We start from the raw sequence: 18021 nt of genomic DNA on the forward strand, positions 1-18021 counted from the left end.
CTAGTCATTAACATTGAGTTTAGTTTTTGTACTTGGGAAAATACCCACTGCCTTGGTCTCCTAAAGCTCTGGGTGGTTCTTGAATGCTGTGCTTTGCAGAACTACAGTGTTTGCTTCAATGTGAAATATTCCCAGTGTTTGCAGAGCCTGGAGCTATTCAAAGTCTTGTTACTCAAAGTCCACTTCGTAGGACTGGGTACTTTTCAAGGAAAAAATGGCTTGGTCAAACATATCGTGCTAAATATAAAACTTTCTGGAAGAAGTTATTCCCTCTCTCTCTAAATATCTATATAAAAATATATGCAGGAATCTGAACTAGCTCATCTGTTATTCTCAAACATTTGACCACAGAGCAGTATTGTATGACCTAAATTCAAATTAATGGACACCATACTTTGTCTTAGCCAACAATTTGAGAAGCAGCTCCTATTTCTGGAGGCACTGCAATAGCAGGGTGGATGGAGTAAGCTCCCTCTAACAAACCTGCAAAATACATTTAAAATGAAGTCCTTACCTACTTTTCTTGGTATGCTATTAGAGTAAGACTGTTTTGGTATTATAAGTGTACATGGCTTTCAGTTGCTTCCATACTAAGGAGTGCAATAAACTTGACTACAGTGTGAAAAAAACAAACACAAAAACACAAACAATTTCCAAATGCATTTGTCAAAATTAAAGTAGCAACATTCAGTTCAAGAATTAGCTTTAATAGCCTTGTACACCGTCATTGCCACGCACAATGGTCGTTTACTCAGCTGCAGTGTAAAGAACAGCTGCCCTTGGTGACCTCTAGCAAGATGTAAGTAGCTGGGGAACTCCATATGTCACTGTTCCACGGCTGCAGAAAGTTGACCTGGGAAGGAAAAAAAACTTTGATCAAGGGAAAGGTGGAGAAAAGACGTCAGTCCTCACCTTGAGGTAATTTGCTCTGTAATCCCACGTAAGCCTTCCTAAAAGCCTGTTGACATTCAGATGTAAGCAGTGACAAGGTAAATTTCCTTCTTTTGGAGAAAAGCTGTAAAATTTGAGTTTTGATAGATAGGTGTAATTCATCTCTAGTCTCACAAAAATAGAGCTCTAGGTGAGGAGCTGGAAAGCCATCTTGTTCAGCCCCTTTTACTGAGGCCATCTTTTTCCCTAGATTGCCACAGCTTTGCAGCTTTTTGGAGGAGCTTATCTAAAGAATCCATGCCAGTGCCAAATTATAAGAAAGATTTTTCCCAATATCTAACATTTATTCTTTTCTATTGTAAAATATGCCAATCAATTCTTAACCTAAACCTATAGCCATGTGAAACAGCACACTGTGCTTTTCCACAATTTGTCTTTATGCCCCTCTCACGACTTCTTTTTCTTGAGGTGTATACTTCCTCCACCTGTTAAATGCAGATTGTCTTTTCTAAATCTCTTCCTCTTGCTCGTTATCTAGACTTCAATCTGTGTGCATCATACATATGATCCTACTCCTGGTTACATTCTTAGCCCAGCCAATTAAATTAGAATAATTACTCTCTGGATCTTCTATACTGTGTAGTAATGCACCTGGGGATGAGACTTGCTGGCTTGTAATTGTTTTGCTGTGGCACAGTGTACTCCTTAAACTGTTCACTGCTGGATTCCTTTCCAGACAGTTTTTCACTGCTTTGCTTTTGAATATTTCACTTTGTGTGTGAAGAGTAGTGTCTCGTCCTTGAAAGTACTGAAACTTGTGCTGTTGATTGCAAGCTGTGTGTCCAAATTAGCGAGACCATTTTTAAATCTTTTTTTTCTCAGAGTTTTGGGCTCCTTTCCTAATCTTTCTGATCTGTTAAAAGGACATACTTACCAATGTCCATCTTCTCCGTGAATTATATTGACTGCTTCTGCTCCCATTCTTGCCCAGAGCAGAGTGAATATGGTTTTATTCCAGAGAAATTCAACTTTTTTAGTTTTTTTGGGGTTAATTTCAACATCAAGGTATTTTGTATAAACCTTGTCTTCAGAGAGGACGCCACTGGAAATAGAAAGCAGACAGCAGCGATGGAATGGTGTAGAGGCTACTGGACTTAATTGCATTCACCTCACGATTAAGCTTTTCCCCTTTGTTACAAGGAAATTTGCACGTTTGTTGTGCTTTTCAGCAGCTCTGGACCTGGACTCTGTGGTGGCATGCTCTGAGCAGGGAGAGGACAAAAAGCAGTACTGGAAAGCTTCAATGGGTATATGGCAGGAGACCACCAGGATGAGATCCAGGCAGGGCTGGGATGGCCGTAGTGGTCTGTCCTCAACACTGTGCAGCCAACATAAATGTGCCATTTAGATCAAGGTGAAAGCGATAGCTTTTATTACATCCTAGGGAGGAAGGGCACCTCCACCTTGCATGTTTGGTCAGCTCAGGCACAGTTTTGCCTTGCGTGAGCTGTGCATTCAGCAACTGCCAGCGTGGGGAGTTACTGGCACGCGGGGTGAACACGTCAGAGAATGATGCAGTGTGAGTGAGCGTGGGAGCTGTTGTGTTAACGTGCGTATGGTGATCGCAGCCAGAGTGACATGAACATAAAAGGTGCACTCTGTCTTGTTTCTGTGACCCATTCAGAGAAACACAGCCCTTCTCCTTTCAGGCCAGGTTCCTGTTTTACTGTAAATTCACAGAACTTGTGAGAAGTAAAATGAATTCTGCTTCTTGTCACAGCTGTCCTTCCGTCCTTAAAGATCTTATCTACATAACAGCTTATTTTCATACTTAATATTAACCAGACTGTACAAAAAAGAATAAGGATTTGCACTGCTTAGATGTTAATATTAATAGTATTCAGTGCTATAGAGAAATATTAATTTAACTTACCTGTCAATTTCGTATTCTTTTGTATTCCCCTCTGTGTCATGGAATATCAGGTTTATGTCCCCCCTCATTTTTTTTACACCAGACAGTTTGATAAATACTTTCTGTCTCCAACCTGCATTAAAAACAAGAGAAAAAAAAAGCAGAATAAAACTGGATTCTCATTGACAGGAGAGATCTAAAAGTGCTAGCATCCTGGAAAATTATATTTTCCTAACCAGAATTTATTTATGTCAGCACATGAAAGTTTTGAATTTTGATAGTATAGCAATTTTTTTACAGTCAGAGTTCTCAGTCAATGTTTATAGAAGTGACAGAAGAGCTATATATCATGCCAAGGCAATCACTTTTCCAACATGAACAGCTGTAACAAATGTTCTGCACTTACTAGTGAAAGGTGGGTCTGCTGCTGTGTTTAAAAAATACTTTTGGTTTATTCTCTTCAGTTTATATGGAAACCTGTCCGCATAGTGCCCCATCATTGGACAGCCCTGTTTGGGACATGGAAAACAGACTCCCTAGGAAAAATAAGAGCAGCAGTTAATGAGGAGTACAACTTTCATTCTGGCTGTGACACAATTAAGGATCAAGTTCCTGTTCTGACCTTGCAAAGCTGGGGCACTGCTGTATGTTACTGTAACCTGATAAAACCAGATAACATGTTCTGCACTTGCGCACTCTTGAGGAGATCGTGGAATAAGTACGTGTGACACCTGTGTGCATGATGGTCTGAATGTTTCATGGAGTTTATTTTTCAGTTAGAATATAGGACAAAATATAAGCCTCACTTCCCTTTCCCAGGAGAAGGGAGCCTGTCTGGTATGCTATACAGGGGATAGAAGGATCATATGTGTGAGGGCTGCTCCAAAACGTTGTTCTGTTGTATCCTGTTTGCCCCACGATGCCAGAGGCTGATGTTGGTGGTATGGCAGTAGAGGCTGAATCTTCCCACCAATGTTCCGTTATATTTTATTTTGTTGCTGTGTGATGAGTGGGGCAGAGGGGCACACTGACAAAATGGTTTCTGACATGAAGTGCATATGAAGCAAAGGAGTGGAGTTGAAACCCTCCACACAGAATAAGTGGCACCCATTGACATTCGTCAACACGAGCTTAATGCTGCTGGAGACCAAACTGGATGTGAGCACAAGGAGGAGTGGGTGGTGTGTTTCAGCAGTGGTGAGAGCGACATGAAAGACAAGCCACATTCCAGATGGTCATGCACAGCTGTCACACCACAAAATACAGAACATCTCCATATGCTCATCTGGCTAATGGTGCTGATGACTATGTTGAAAAATATTGTTTTCCAGCTGAGAATTTTCTCTATCAAATAGTGAGATTGTGTGCTTTGTATCTGTTGTAGTTTCCATGGAAATAAACAGTAGGCATTATTTTTGGAGCAACCTATGTATTTCGCCTATACTCTATTTGCATATAGGGTGGAAATTGGATGGGGTGAAGTTTGTTTTTGTTCCCTGTTCTGGTGGTATTAGCTATGCTTTAAGATTAATTCTCCAAAGTGGAAGAGCTGCTGAGTGCTGTGCCTCCTCCTCCTGGCCTGCACTGCTCGAGCTGGTGTTTGAGCTCAGGTTTTCTGTTAGCTTAGTGACACTAGAGCAGAATTATTATTCACATTCAGGTGTGCTGTGCATGATCTATCTTGATCATTTTCTTTACATTTCAACTGTTCCTAGGCTGATATACTTACTGACTTGAAGTCTTCATATGTCTCACAGGGATAACCGACAAATCCAGTAGGATAGAGGATACTCTTAAAATAAAACTCATGGCTGCGTGAGTGATGGCAGCTCCCAAAGATTGTAGTATCTGTTGGGACAGAATGTATGAGCATCCATAAAATAGCATCCCTTTATCCCATACAAGTATTTGCCTCACCATGAGGCATGGAAGAGAACAGCAGTGTGGGCTAGTAATGTATACATATGAATTTATACACTTATTTTATATACTTATATATAATCTGCCTGTATGTGTAATGTCACAACAATCTACACTAAGTACAGTTTTAAAAAGCTTTGTAGAACAAAGAGAATACCTCTGCACATCACTCAAAGGCCTGACAAAGTCTCAGGCAGAGCCACAGTGCAGGTTTAGCCATGGCACCTCCCTCATCCTGGGAAGCATCTGCTGGAAACATCATCAGGGTGCTGGATTTGTGTACTCCCAAGTCCCTACTTTTACATGATCTGCAGGTCTGATTTCATTTTGAAGCAAAACCCCAACCTGTGTGGTACCTCTGACTACTCTTGCCCTGCAGGGTTTCCTGGGTAGCACCATTCTGATCTAGCTTTTATTTATTTCCTTTTCTTACTTATGAGTAAACAGGCAAAAAAAAAAAATCAATTTTGTTCAATTTTGTTTTCTCCCAGATTAATAGAGGCTTTCACAGTTCATGAAAATAAAATACTGAGTGTGCTAGGAATGTGTGCTCACCTGCAATTAGAGCTTCAAAATCGCTTCGTTTCATGTCTAGAAGGAAATCATTGCAGCCAGGCATCAGAGTTCCTCCATTTGGGTAAAAGTCAAGGTGACCAGTGGTGTTATACATTCCAAGCCCTAAGAAGCATACATGATGGTGTCATTTTCTCCAGATACTTCTGTGGTGTTTTGTAGCTGCTGTATCTGCAGCTACTTGCACGTGTGTGCTTACCTGTGGCAGGAAAGTGTGCAGCGTTACTGTGAATAACATCAACAAAGTTGGCATCTGTAGGATCCAGTCTCACCTCAGGAGGAGTGCCTTCAAAATAGGGCCCAGCAGGGTCCAAGCCTAAAAACAACCCACATTTGTTGCAAGAGAGATTGCATGTTAATATGTTTTTGGACGGTTTACAGTATTCAACCTTTCACAAGGCATATTGAGTAATAATAACATGAATTGTAAGTTAGACTGAAGCGACTGTGCAGTAACAAGTTTGTGAGCATTCCTACAAACTCATCCCAATAAAAGCAAAACATTTTCCAGTAGGATACATCAACTGGCATCAAGTTACTGAGAAGGAAGTATTCCATTACCAGCGATCTTATTACCGGCCTACCAAACATACTGAATGGGAAGACTAAAGATTTTTGATGTGGTGATGGATGCAACCTAGTTGATGACAGCAATGCTGCAAACATACCAACACAGAGCCCTTCTCCTAAAGAGCTTAAAGCCTCACTAAGAAAGAATAGTATTTACCCTTATTTTTGAGAAGCATGAAGTCTGCTTACTCACGTATGATGTCTGCAGTGCTACCAATGATTTCACTTTGGTCTATAGACCAAAGTGCTACAAAGCTTTTTGCTGCCAGAAGTGTACCCCGTTCGATGTGCATCCCAAGGAACAGCCTACCTGTGATCCGCCGGATACCTCGGACCCTTCTGCCCGCTTCTCCCGCTGTGTGTGCACCCAGGCTGTGCCCAATTAAGTGGATCTCACGAGGGGAGTATCTGAAGAGTTTCTGATCAGTAAGGTGGTGGTGGTAGGGAGACAAGAACACAGGCTTTTAATAGCAAGTAGAGAGGTATCTGACACTGTGGGCCTTTGGGAACCTCTAAGCTTGCTTTCTGCTTAGCCAACAGTGTGAGAATTCCTTGAGATAACTTCTGCTTTAATTACCCTAAGACTTATTAGAAAAAGGTCCAATCTAGAATTTTAAATGGCTAGTGGGGATGGATTTGCTATCATGGCCTTGGGGTATGGTTACACGTTCAGTCACCCTTCAGAACAAAATAAAAGCCTATCTCATTGGGATTAACCCCTACTTTTAAGTTCCGTCAATATGATCTTGCTGTCTCTTCAGTGACTTGGTTTATGGAGCTCTTTTCCACTAAATGTCTGTCTTCTCATGTGTCTGCTTAGAAAAGGTGATCATATCACTTAGTGGGATTTTTACTGACCAGCCTAAGGGATTGACATGCATTCTCCCCTTTGCCAAGCACCACCTATGCAAGTCTTGCACTTCTGACTTATTACGTGTGCTTTGAAGATAGAAATGGAAGCTAATTAGCATGTATGCTTCCTGCAGGGAACACATTTCATACAGGCATATGCTGGGTTTGCAATGTCCAAAGTCAACAAGCATTGGCTGTGTAACTGCATGTGCTTGTTATGCTGTTTTGTTTTGTAATGTATGTTCTGAACTAAAAGCAGATCTTTGCTATCAATCCATCTATTCTTATCAAGATACGACAGAATCCTTTGAACATTCTTCACTGCAGTTCGTATATTCACAATGCAGCTTAACTTTTCTTAAGCCAAGCTCCAGAATTTTGTGAACTTAGGAAAAGAGAAGAAAATCTCTGGATCATTTATGCAGTCTTTTAGTGGAAGAAAAAGTGGTCTAGACTCCAAGTTGGTGCAGTAATGGAGATCTTAGATGAAAAATAACAGATGGAGAGATCCCATGAGAAACTGTACCCATCTTCAAGTGAGCTGACTTCACACCAAGAAGGAAGACTAGGAAACAAAGGTGTGAGGCTTGATATTAGAGCTCCCTAAGTAGAAACAGTAGATTGTCTGTTAGTGGCCTCTGGAGAAGTGTTCTGTGTTACTCAGGTGTTTGTGAAGTTAATACTTTGCCTTGTGGTCTTGAGTCTCGAGTAGACATTTGCAACATAAGATGAATGCCTACTGACTAGCATCAAGTCTGCAGCCAAGCAGGGGTATATCTCAACAATTCTAGGTCAATTTGAAGTCAGAGGGACATGCTGGTAGTCTTAAACTTTGCGATTGCGCCGTTATAAAGGTGAACGTGAAGTTCTCAACTAGAAAGGAAAAGGAGAGTTTACTGTTCCTGTAGACAGCAAATATGGCATTAGCAAGTGGTTCTCTATGGTGCTTCTAGCCCCTGCTCGTTTCAGTGCCGTTGAGAGGATAATTTACCTACAACCAAATGTATTATTCTGGCATAACCTCTTGAAAACATGAAACGTATCTTGCCTCATTTCCTCTGCCTGCTCTTACCTGTATCTCCGTGTGGAAATGGGGAAATATTGCCACCTACTGGACTTTAATCAATTGGCACCTCTTTTCAACCACGTTAAGTTTGATCGGAGACTCCTGCGGCTGCGAGGACTCCTCACGGAGTTGATAATCAGAATTAGCTAGATCTCAACTGTGTGCATTGCTCTTCCTGAAGCACTAGCTGGCCATACGGACAAAGTTCAAAGCAAAGGCATCTTCCCCCCACTGTATCTACTTTAGAATTGTAGCTTGTGAAGCTGTGTTTTTTTACCTGTAAAGTTTTAATGAAATAAGCAACCTCAGCCCCAAGCACGCGGATGTTGTTCACTGCACAGACGTAGGTGCCTTTTGCACCTTCTTTCCAGTCAACAGCAATGCAGTTCATGTTTTCTACTTCCAGTAACAGCTGATGTGGGAGCACATAAAGCAAAATAGTTAAACTAACATAAAATAGCAAACAAGAATTAAGCTTATATCAGAATAAACACTGAATGGTAATATAATCACACAGTTTCTCATTCTTTACTGAACAGAATTATTCTCTGTAGCCTATGTGATGCTGAAATACGAGTCTTCTGATAAAACGGAATAGATTAAGCCATTCATTCCCAAAGTCTCTATTTTGAAAGAAAATAATCACAAATATTTTACTTTAAATAACTTGGAAAAGCCACACAACTATGCAGAAGGTACTGTGTGTGTTTCTTTGAGGGTCATCCATAGCTTAAGTAAACATTATGGGATATCAACTTGTTTGCCAAATGTATTTAACTCTGAGAAAGAGATGTCAGACTGGAAAGATTCAGAGCAAACTAGAAACATTCTAGTTCAGCAAACAGCTAATGCACTGGTCACTTCTGCAGTGGACACAGTCTTGCAGAGATAATTGAATAGTCTCGTATTAAAATCTGCAGTTATAGATTTCAGTGATTAAAGATTACTTAAAGTTTTAGAAAGAATAAGGAGCAAAAACAAAAATTAATTCACGCTAAAAAGGCGGATGATGAGAAAAGCAGAACCTTGGAGTTATAGGAACTCCGTCCTCTCTTCTAGGCATACCATGAAATGGTTTCTAGCAAGGCAGATGGAATTACTGTTTATTTTCCACTGGAAAATTTGGAAATGTAGCATTCTAGATTAAAGATTCTAGGAGTTTTTGTAGATTTAAGAACGAAAATAGAGCTGCAGAGCTTAGAAAGCATTCAGCTGTGGTCTTTTTCTGTCTTATCCTTTTCTCAGCTAATGCTAAGAAAGAAAAAATCACAAAAGACTTTGAATGTTTGTCAGAGCTAAGGCTGACTGCATTCTTTGTACCCTCTGACACTGTATCCCCTGCTGTCCAGACTGCAGCAGCTCTGGTTTGTTGTAGCTTCCTCATTTCGTATTTGAAATATGAAATATGCTTCTTATCCTTCTTTCCCTTTCCTTCTTTTAGTGTCAGCTGAATATATCTGAAGCAGAAGAGTTCTTGTAGTCTGAAACTTGAGCAGTACAAGAATTTAGGAAGGTCTTTTGGCTGAAAGGTGGTTTAGTGGTTCCCAATAGGAGACACAGTGAATTGGCCTGTCTAATCTGTGACACCAGTGTAGAGGCTGAGGACATCTGCTTTCAGTTTGTTGCTTTGATCTCACTTGTAAGGCTTGGGGGATGAAAATTCTCTAGACTTGCACAGTGCCAGAGATGACCAAGAAGCCTTGACAGTGCTGCACTACCCAGAATGGGAATATTTTGGCTTTGATTGCTAATTTCTTGGTTAGTATCTACTACTGTTAAATGTATTTTAAAGGAGATGAACCTTAGTGTCTAAGTCATAATGATAGAATGTAAATACAACCAGTGATGGAAAAGAAAGGATGGTGTCTCATACCAAGCACATTTCTACCACCCAGCCTTTTTTTCCTGTGCTGCTAAATCCATGAATGATGAAGGTGGTCCTCCTACGTGAGGAAAAATGTGAGTTTTGGATGGTTGAGGAGTTTATTGCCGAGATCACCTGTATGTAAACAAGCAAACAAAAATCAAGCTTTTCTGTCTACTTACACTTTAAAATATTTTTAAAATACAATCTAAGTCATGCTTACTAGAATTTGCAACTGCTTTGAATGTGCAGAGTATCAGGGATCTCCTATCTCACGTTTCTCAGTCTCACTACATTTCTGAAGAAGCTGTGCCCATGAGGTTTCCGTGACTCCAATTTGTTTTCCTTAGTGCAGCAAGAACCCCCATATCTGACATATGAAACAGCCCAAAAGTGCTGTAGTATCTCATGATGCCTGTTGGCATGAGTTGGTTGAGTTCCTCTGGAAAGCTCCATGCGTCAGTTCAGCTTGCTCTTTAATGACCTGAGCTTTGGCTTCCATGTGCTGCTCTGCACTTAGGAAACAGCCTGTTGCTCTGTGTAGGTGATATTTCTGTTTCTTTTCTTCTTTTTTTTTTCTTTTTCTGCCAATCAAGGGAAACTGAAATGATATCTTGCAAGAACTGCATGCAGTAGTGGTGAACCTGACCCTGGCCCACCAGAAATTGCTGCCAGCTGCTTGATTATACATCTTTTTGCTCTGAATGATCTCTGACCATCAGTATTGTATCCAAACAAATACAGTGTCTGCAGTGTGAGCCCAGAGAGTCTGGGTGTGGAAGGGCTGTGCCCTAGATCAGAGATATGTTGAAGGTCAAAGGCTGGCAAGTAGTGCAAGGTATATTTTGACTTATTTTATCAACAGCCAAGATTCATGAGTAATCATTGCTGCGTGCATACTCTGTGCTCATTCATCCCTACTCTTGAAGTTGTAAAAATTTATTATAGGTTTAACTTCTCCCCATTAGAGGGATTGAGCTGGACTCTTGGCATGACAACCAAGATTACTGAGAGCTGCGGTGCCTGTGGCAGTTCTGCCATCGTAGTTCATGACAGAGGAGTCATAAACATTCCTGCACAGCACAAGGGATGCGTGCTCTGGGAGCCCGCAAGGGATTCAGTAGCTTTGCATGTGTTTGCTGAATTAATGTGATCCTAGGCCCACATCTTACAATTCCTATGCATTGCTTAACTCAGATTTTCAGAGCAGAGGCAATTTGATTGGTTCTATCTTAACTTCAGCACAGAGAGAGGTGGGTAAGGGTATACAGTCACTCAGACTTCAAGGAAGAATGTGGCCTTGGATGTTGTACAAAAATTGCCATATCATTATATAAGAAAATGCCAGGCAAGCATATATATATATATATATATATATATATATATATATTTGCTTTATCCCCAAAAACTTCAGTGTTCATTCATTACAATACCTTCAGGCTATCTTCTCATTCTGACTCATTTTCCTATGTTGAGTGCTACAGATTTTTTAATTAATGAACATTTTGTAGCTTTAGACAATTCTTGATGTTAAAAATAAATGTCACCTGTGAGTTATTTCCTGTTTCCCTCGTGTAGAGAGAGAAGCTGATGTTCATTTCTTCAGGAGATTCAGGCAAACCTGTCAGAAGTCTCCCTGGTATCCCAGACCAGGGTGGGTCATCTGAGAAACAGCCAAGCCTGGGGTAGCAAATTTCGTTACCTAGAGTAGAAGAAAGAACTGCTTTATATTTTGGACACTTACAGGCAGATAATGTAGAATCAGAATCATTCAGGTTGGAAAAGACCTCTAAGATCATCAAGTCCAACCTTCAACCCATCCCCACCATGCCCACTAACCACGTCCCTCAGAGCCACTTCTACTCTTTTCTTGAACACCTCTGTGGTGACTCCACCATCTGTGTTTTAGAGACTGCAACAGTCTAAAGAGTGGGAAACTGATGATTTCACTTTCTGATTAATTTTTAAACTGAGTTTTGGTTTTGTTTCCTTTACGGATGTAGCCTGAGATGGACAACACAAAGGGAGCTAAATAATTTGAAGATAATCCAACTAAGGATCTAGATACTGTTTAAACACCATTTTCGTAGAACTGTATAATCCTTAGAATTGGAAGGGTACTTTAAAGGTCAACAAGTCCAACAGATTATCTTGTATTATGAAGGATTATATCAATAATAATAATATTTTTATATATTTAAATGCATATTGGAATTGCTCCTGCATTCTTCCTGCCCAGAAGCATTGTGCTTCATTGTAGGATCAGATATCTATGCAGCAGCCTTGTATAATGAATGAGATGCTCGCTTCTTTCAATATGTTAGCATTTTCTTGATTGAACAGGTCTCTTGCTCCCTTATGCTCAACTTTTTCTTTTAGCACCATCTGCTGTGCTAAGCACCTTGTTGCTGAGCCATTCTTTGTTAACAGCCATAATGTGTAGAGGCAACTTGTGTGCTGTCTTGATAGAATGGGGGCACGTGACTGTGCAATTCAACTCCATGAAATCTGGGCACCAAGTTTTGTGTACTTTATTCTTAATAAATTGAAATGAGGTGGAGCCTTTACCATCTGCTCCATTCATAGTAATAGACACTGCTGTACAAGGACATGTAAATCATACCACAACTTAATTTTAAACAAAGACATTAGTCATTATCTGCTATGTATTATTTTGTCAAAAATCATCCTCTAGTGAGAGTGTTTATGGAAAATGTATCTCACCTGCTACTGTGCCAAGGAGATAAAATGCAATAATCCATGTTCCAGACACCTAGAGCAAATTGAATATACAAATTAGACGTTTTATTTAGTTATTTGTCCTGCAAAGACAAATAGCTATTTGTAACACAAAGACCTGAGGCTGAAGAGGAGTAACCCAGTACCCATGGGGGACACTTAGATGGAAAGCAGCTTTGCAGCTTGTCCTGGTGGACACCAGCTTGACTGTGAGCTAGCAATGTGCTTTGGGGCTGCATTAGGAAAAGCACAGCTGGCAAGATGAGGCAGCTGAACTTTTCTTCTCATCCAGTTTTCTGTTCTTTACGTTTCTTGTACATCCACTGGTAGATGTATGTTGCTGAGGGATTGACCTCAGTAGTGACTACTGGATGATGGTAGATGGGTGGGAGATGTGGCCAAACAAACACTGACTTTGGGCTGTTTTTCTACTTTTACCCCAGGTCCCTTGCATTTCTTCACTCTCATGTTCCTTCTTTATTCAGATTTCTTTCCTCTACACTTTCCTTCCTTAGCTTTCCGTTGGCAGCTGCTTCACATATTTTACCATTCTCCTCCCCACATTTGTCTCCTTCCCTGTTTCCTCTTCCAGGTGTTCCATATGCACCCAACTCACATTTTTCACATTCTCCTATTCTTATAAAGCAAAAATTTTGAGCTGAAGCTTTTTTTTCAGACCAGAAGTCTGAAAGGCAGCTTGAAAATTAATAAGCTTAAGGAAGAAAATGGATGAGTAATGAATAATGATTTTAAATAACGTGGGAGGTTGTTGCCAAACAAGAGTGATCCATTTCTCTTCAGAGACTCTATTTCTGAAAGCAGGAAGTGGAAATGAACAGGTAGCTAGTTGAGTAATGGAAAGTACAGAAAACTTTTTTTAGTGTGTGTGTGGAAAGCTAATTCATTCTGTTAGTTTAAATAGGTGGCCACTTTTTAGGAGTTAGGTTTTCTATATCGGATTATCTTAACCTAACAGCAGAAGAATATTAAGATATTACCTTTTTCTAGAAGAGCTGAGGCAGTTTACAATTTAATGGGAGAAAATTCCCTCACTTAAGAGCCCTAGAGCTGAACCAGATGAACGGGCATGACTTGTTTGTGCAGGTATACTCAGCCCAGCGCTGCTGGCAGAAAGGTCCTCGAATGCTCTACTCAACCATTTCACTCAGAAAGAAATGGGATATGCACTGCCAAAAACAGCAATAGCCATTTCCAAACAGCTGTTCAGCTCAGAGGAAAAAAAGCAACAACAACAAAAAAAAGAATTTTCATAGGTTGAGATCACAATCTGTAAACTGTGTGCTGGTTGAGTAGCTGTCCTTCGCAATGGCGTCACCTTGTGGATGCTGTTGCACAACCTGTGATTCATGGGCCACCAGTGGATGGCTTGTGAGATATGACAAAGTGTGAATAATGACTGTCCCACACATGTACCCACAGCACCTCCCAGGACGTGTGCACAAACACAGCCACACAGTCTGTTCAAGGGAGACAAACCCAATTGTGGTTTTTTTTTAGTTATCAGTGATTTTAAATTATTAATCTCACTGTAGAAAATTGATTGCTTTCAATTTAAAACAAAAGATGTTTAAGTAATTGCTAAGAATTTTACTTACCATTCTTTTATCACACTTATAGTATCCTTCAGTGCTTAGCAGTTACAGGGCACAAAAAGGTTTCAGTTTTCTTTAGTGCAGATTTGGTAGTTACATGCTGAAAAAAATAGAAAAGATGGAGGTTAACCATCTATAGGTGAGTTCAGTAAAGTGAAAGAATACAAGGCAACAAAAATGGGGAATGTGGATAACTGGGAATTAGAAGTTAGAAATCACACAAATTTTGTAGGAAAGCAGCAATGCCAATGTATACATTCACGGGCAGTAGAGTTAAGATATTAATTAAGAAAGAATATTGCGTGCGTGGGGGAAGTAAAAAGATGCCATGATTTTGATTCACTACTAGAAGAATTTGGGCAAAATACAATGATGCAGCTGAACTGAAATGTTTATGCTCTCCTTTTTCTCTGTTTACCAAAACCAGCTGCTATTCTTCACAGCAAAACAAAAGTACTGATGTTGATGCTATGTTCAGACAGTAACTCCTGACCTGTAGAACAGCTGCTAGCGCTGTGTATTTAAAATTCATTGGAATTTGGTAGCTCATAGGTGCCAAATAGCTACCATAGCAAGAACCTATGTGTAAAAAAATCTGATATCCTAACAGGTAAAATAATAATAATAGTCACAACAAGAATGACCTTAGAAGTTTCAGATCTCAGATTGGTGGAGTTTCAGTCCAGTAGCAGCCTGAGGCAATCCCAATAATAGGATTTTCCACTGCATACACAGTTAGGAAAGACAATGTGTGAAAACCTGTTAGAAGCTTAAGTTGTTTAATTGAATTCCATTATATGATATGACAACCTAATGTGACACTCTTATGAGATCAACGTTAGTGGTCTCATGATACTTGAATTCCAATATGATGCTCTGCTATGCGATATTTTAGTTAAGAAGTTAAAATGATATACATGTGTCATTACAACAGTTAAGTAGATTAAAAATTGAATGTGCGGATTAACTAGATTAAAATTTGAGTAATTATTGCGACGCAGAATATAACGGCGAATAACCAGAAGTCAGTTCCTGGATTTGCAGATACAGTTCTTGCTCCCGTGCATGATTTCATAACATCACGATCAAAATGTGGTTGTGTTTTTTAGCTGTGGCATTTGACACTGGAGTTACTGAATTCTTCTGATGAATCATTACTAATTAGGGTTTTATGAGAATTAGCTCTCGGCTTTACATTGCATATGAACATTTAACACTGCTATTACCCCTGGATGTGAATGCAGTGCTGAAAAAGCAGTGGTAGAACGAGAACTGCCTGTGAAGTTGTGAAGTCATCTGTGTTGTCCTGAAATAACATCCAGATGGAGTTTAAAAAAAAAAAAAAAAGCAGCTTAGCAGCTTTTAAGATAGGGTTTTCTCAGATTTTAATGCGACACTGAGAAGTGGCACAGTTCTAGAGAATGCACTACACTTCTTCAATCAGAAAGATAAAGTCTGTGCTGAGGTGGGGACTAGCAGCCTTTGCTAGTGTCACTGCTTCCAAGGCAAGCAGGGGCAGAGCGGGAACAACTCTGTAGTGACAGCAGAGCTGGCTCATCATCTGCAGGCGGAGCTAACAATGGCATCTTCTCTCTGTAACACAGTCTTTCCAATCTGTCTGCATTTCCCCCTTCTGTATTTATATCTTCTTTCAACTAATTTTAATGTTCACCATTTGTGTTTCTGTTTTTCCATCTTTCCTGCTTTACCACAGCAGTCATACTTCCTACACTCTGTCATTACCTTAAACAGGGAATATTTTACTTTCTGTCTTTCCAGTGTTTTATTCTAGCCTTGCATATTTTTTGTTTATTTGATGTACCAATCAGATAACAATGCAAAAGCAACATCCAGAATTTAGCTTGTGAGCCTTGGCTATGGGAGATTCATGTTAAATTTCTGCATAGATTTGAGACATATAGGTAGCACATGCTAATTGTACACCTGAACTTTCTAATGTTACACAAAAGGATAAAAAATGCAGTAGTAGTAGTAGTACTGCAGTTGCAGTGGTATCTGTAGACCTGAAAGAAGGGATCACGTATGTATTTAACTGTATGTAAATACCTGGAAGTGTGCTCTTTTCCTTTGTAATCTAATATATATTTTGTGGAGATGGCCTTTGGACAAGTGTACAAAGAATGCCACCTGTTATAGGCACAGTCCCTGTTCAGTGGCTCACACTCACATGCAGCTGAGTGTTTCTTGAGCCTCTCACATGCTGAAAGCCTGTGCACACAGCACTGGGCAAAGTGCTGCTGGTGCAGTGAACTTATTGAGGTGAGCAGCGTAATTGGCATAATTGGTAGAAGACTTAATTTCATCTCTGTCTCCTCCCCATCCCTCAGATGTGGTTGCTAATTGCCCCTAGTTGGGTTCCAGATGAAGGCTCTTTGGCTCTGCTTCAGTACAAACAAGTAACAATAAGTAAAAGAGCATCTGGGCAATTAGCCAGCCTCCTTTCCAGCTGGCTCACCAGCTTTTAGGTTCAGCTAAGTTCTCCGTGAGGAAACTGATCCTAAATGAATAGCTCTGTGATCCACACGTTTAACATCATAGTAAAGATGTCCAAGAACATCTTTGTTCTGCCAGATCACTGGATATCACAGCTACAGTAACTGAGACAAGGCAGGGTTCACATACATCATCTGGTCTGGGTAGTAGTTATATGAGTATCTATTGACCTCTTAAAATGAATCTGAGACAGTGAACTAGGGCATCAGCCTCAAACAATGACACAGAATGATGATACCTGTTATTTTCTTTAGTCATTAAATGTGGAAAGCTCTTCATTAAAAGGGAAGTATATACGCGCAGTTGTACACAGATTTGGTCATCGCTAGCAACTGCAGTAAGATTTGGACTTTCAGGGTGCTTTTGTCACTTAGAAATAGTACAATGGCAGGATAATAATAATGAAAACCTATTAAAAATACTCTCCCAGTACAATATCTGCTTTGACTTTCCAAATAAGCATTCTCATCTCACCCCTAAACTGACGTTCAGACAATAAAACATACAGAGACAAAGCTGTGCTTGGTTCAGTTTGGGGAGATGACTGTGCCACATCTATGCTAACTAGAGAGCCTTCAGCTGACTGCCACTTGCACGTCTTTCCAGGATTTTGCTGTTCTTCATAAGCAGGTGATGGTTGTATCAGTCAGCTTTACGACCGACACCATTGGCTTTTTGCCATTTCCAAAGTGCAGAATAACTTTTGCTGATAACAGCTTACTCCCTACCTGCTGGTCAGCTAAAACATGTCTTATCTGCCTCATTAATCCATATAACAGTTCTGTTAATTCTTCCTCACTTCCCTTTAAATTTAGAATACTCCTAATAATACTTATTATTTTCAGCTAGTGTTTGTATTCTCATGTGTTTTTCCTTTAAAAAGAAAAAAGAAGTCTGCAATTCTATGTACAAATATCATAATTTGGTCTCTCTTTGAAAACACAGAGATACATTCTCTGTTACATTACCTTAGCCTAGTGACCCTACCCAGATTTCTTAGCCACCCAGAAACAATCATGTCATATTGGGATTTCCTAGAACTGAAAAGTTTTCAGCCTTGTAGCTGAAAACTACTTCAGGATCACTCTAGGGACCACTGCTCAAGCCATTCATTCTTGTTCTAAGCATGAGCCCCAAGCAGCTGTTAGCAAGTTGCCCCAGATCCTACCAGTTTCTCAGCCACTTACCACTCTGGCTTGCACACCGTGTTGCTGCTTTGTATGCTGTGTTCAGATGGCTCCTGCCAAGCCCTGGCTGTTCCCAGCTCTTTTCACCTGGACTCTGTCCCACCACCACGGGTGCGGACCAGCCCACACGGTGCATAATTACTGGTTTGATGTGGGTGAGCAAGAAGCTCTGTCAGGATGATACTCTTATTGCTGGATGTAATAGATGTTGCCTTTTCTTGCCTCTCCAGCTTTCTCATCATTTCTAATTCACCACAATTTCACCTCTAAAGGTTTTGAATAAATGAAACGTGAGGCCATTTTGCTACTTAAAAAAGAGA

The 18021-nt window shown here is 40.2% G+C and overlaps 1 protein-coding gene across 2 annotated transcripts; it reads right to left on the bottom strand.

The window, feature by feature from the left end:
- Positions 1–654: 654 nt before the first annotated feature.
- LOC136054683 (pancreatic lipase-related protein 2-like) lies at positions 655–17735 on the bottom strand. Of its 2 annotated transcripts, XM_065746027.1 has the most exons (14): positions 17702–17735; positions 14004–14100; positions 12373–12421; positions 11196–11350; positions 9658–9783; positions 8062–8196; positions 6177–6285; positions 5496–5612; positions 5279–5401; positions 4533–4651; positions 3210–3339; positions 2825–2936; positions 1826–1993; positions 655–853 (listed from the first exon to the last, which is right to left on the bottom strand). In XM_065746027.1, exons 2-14 carry the CDS (start codon positions 14004–14006, stop codon positions 790–792), a joined length of 1410 nt encoding a protein of 469 aa, XP_065602099.1. In that variant the 5' UTR covers positions 14007–14100; positions 17702–17735; the 3' UTR covers positions 655–789. The 2 variants fall into 2 exon arrangements, with proteins under 2 accessions (XP_065602099.1, XP_065602100.1); XM_065746028.1 differs by lacking the exon at positions 9658–9783 and having other exon boundaries at positions 17702–17732.
- Positions 17736–18021: the final 286 nt, after the last annotated feature.

The sequence above is a fragment of the Cyrtonyx montezumae genome, unplaced genomic scaffold, assembly GCF_038088225.1.
Source record: "Cyrtonyx montezumae isolate F1298 unplaced genomic scaffold, pur_monq_1.0 scaffold_4, whole genome shotgun sequence".
NCBI classification, from domain to species: Eukaryota; Metazoa; Chordata; class Aves; order Galliformes; family Odontophoridae; genus Cyrtonyx; species Cyrtonyx montezumae.

Excerpts from the sequence above, each read along its gene's own strand:
- LOC136054683 (XM_065746027.1), bottom strand. Across the intron at positions 3,340-4,532 it reads CATATGAAGACTTCAAGTCA|GGAGTCTGTTTTCCATGTCC; the intron begins GTAAGTATATCA and ends TATTTTTCCTAG. Across the intron at positions 2,937-3,209 it reads AGCAGACCCACCTTTCACTA|GTTGGAGACAGAAAGTATTT; the intron begins GTAAGTGCAGAA and ends TTTTTAATGCAG.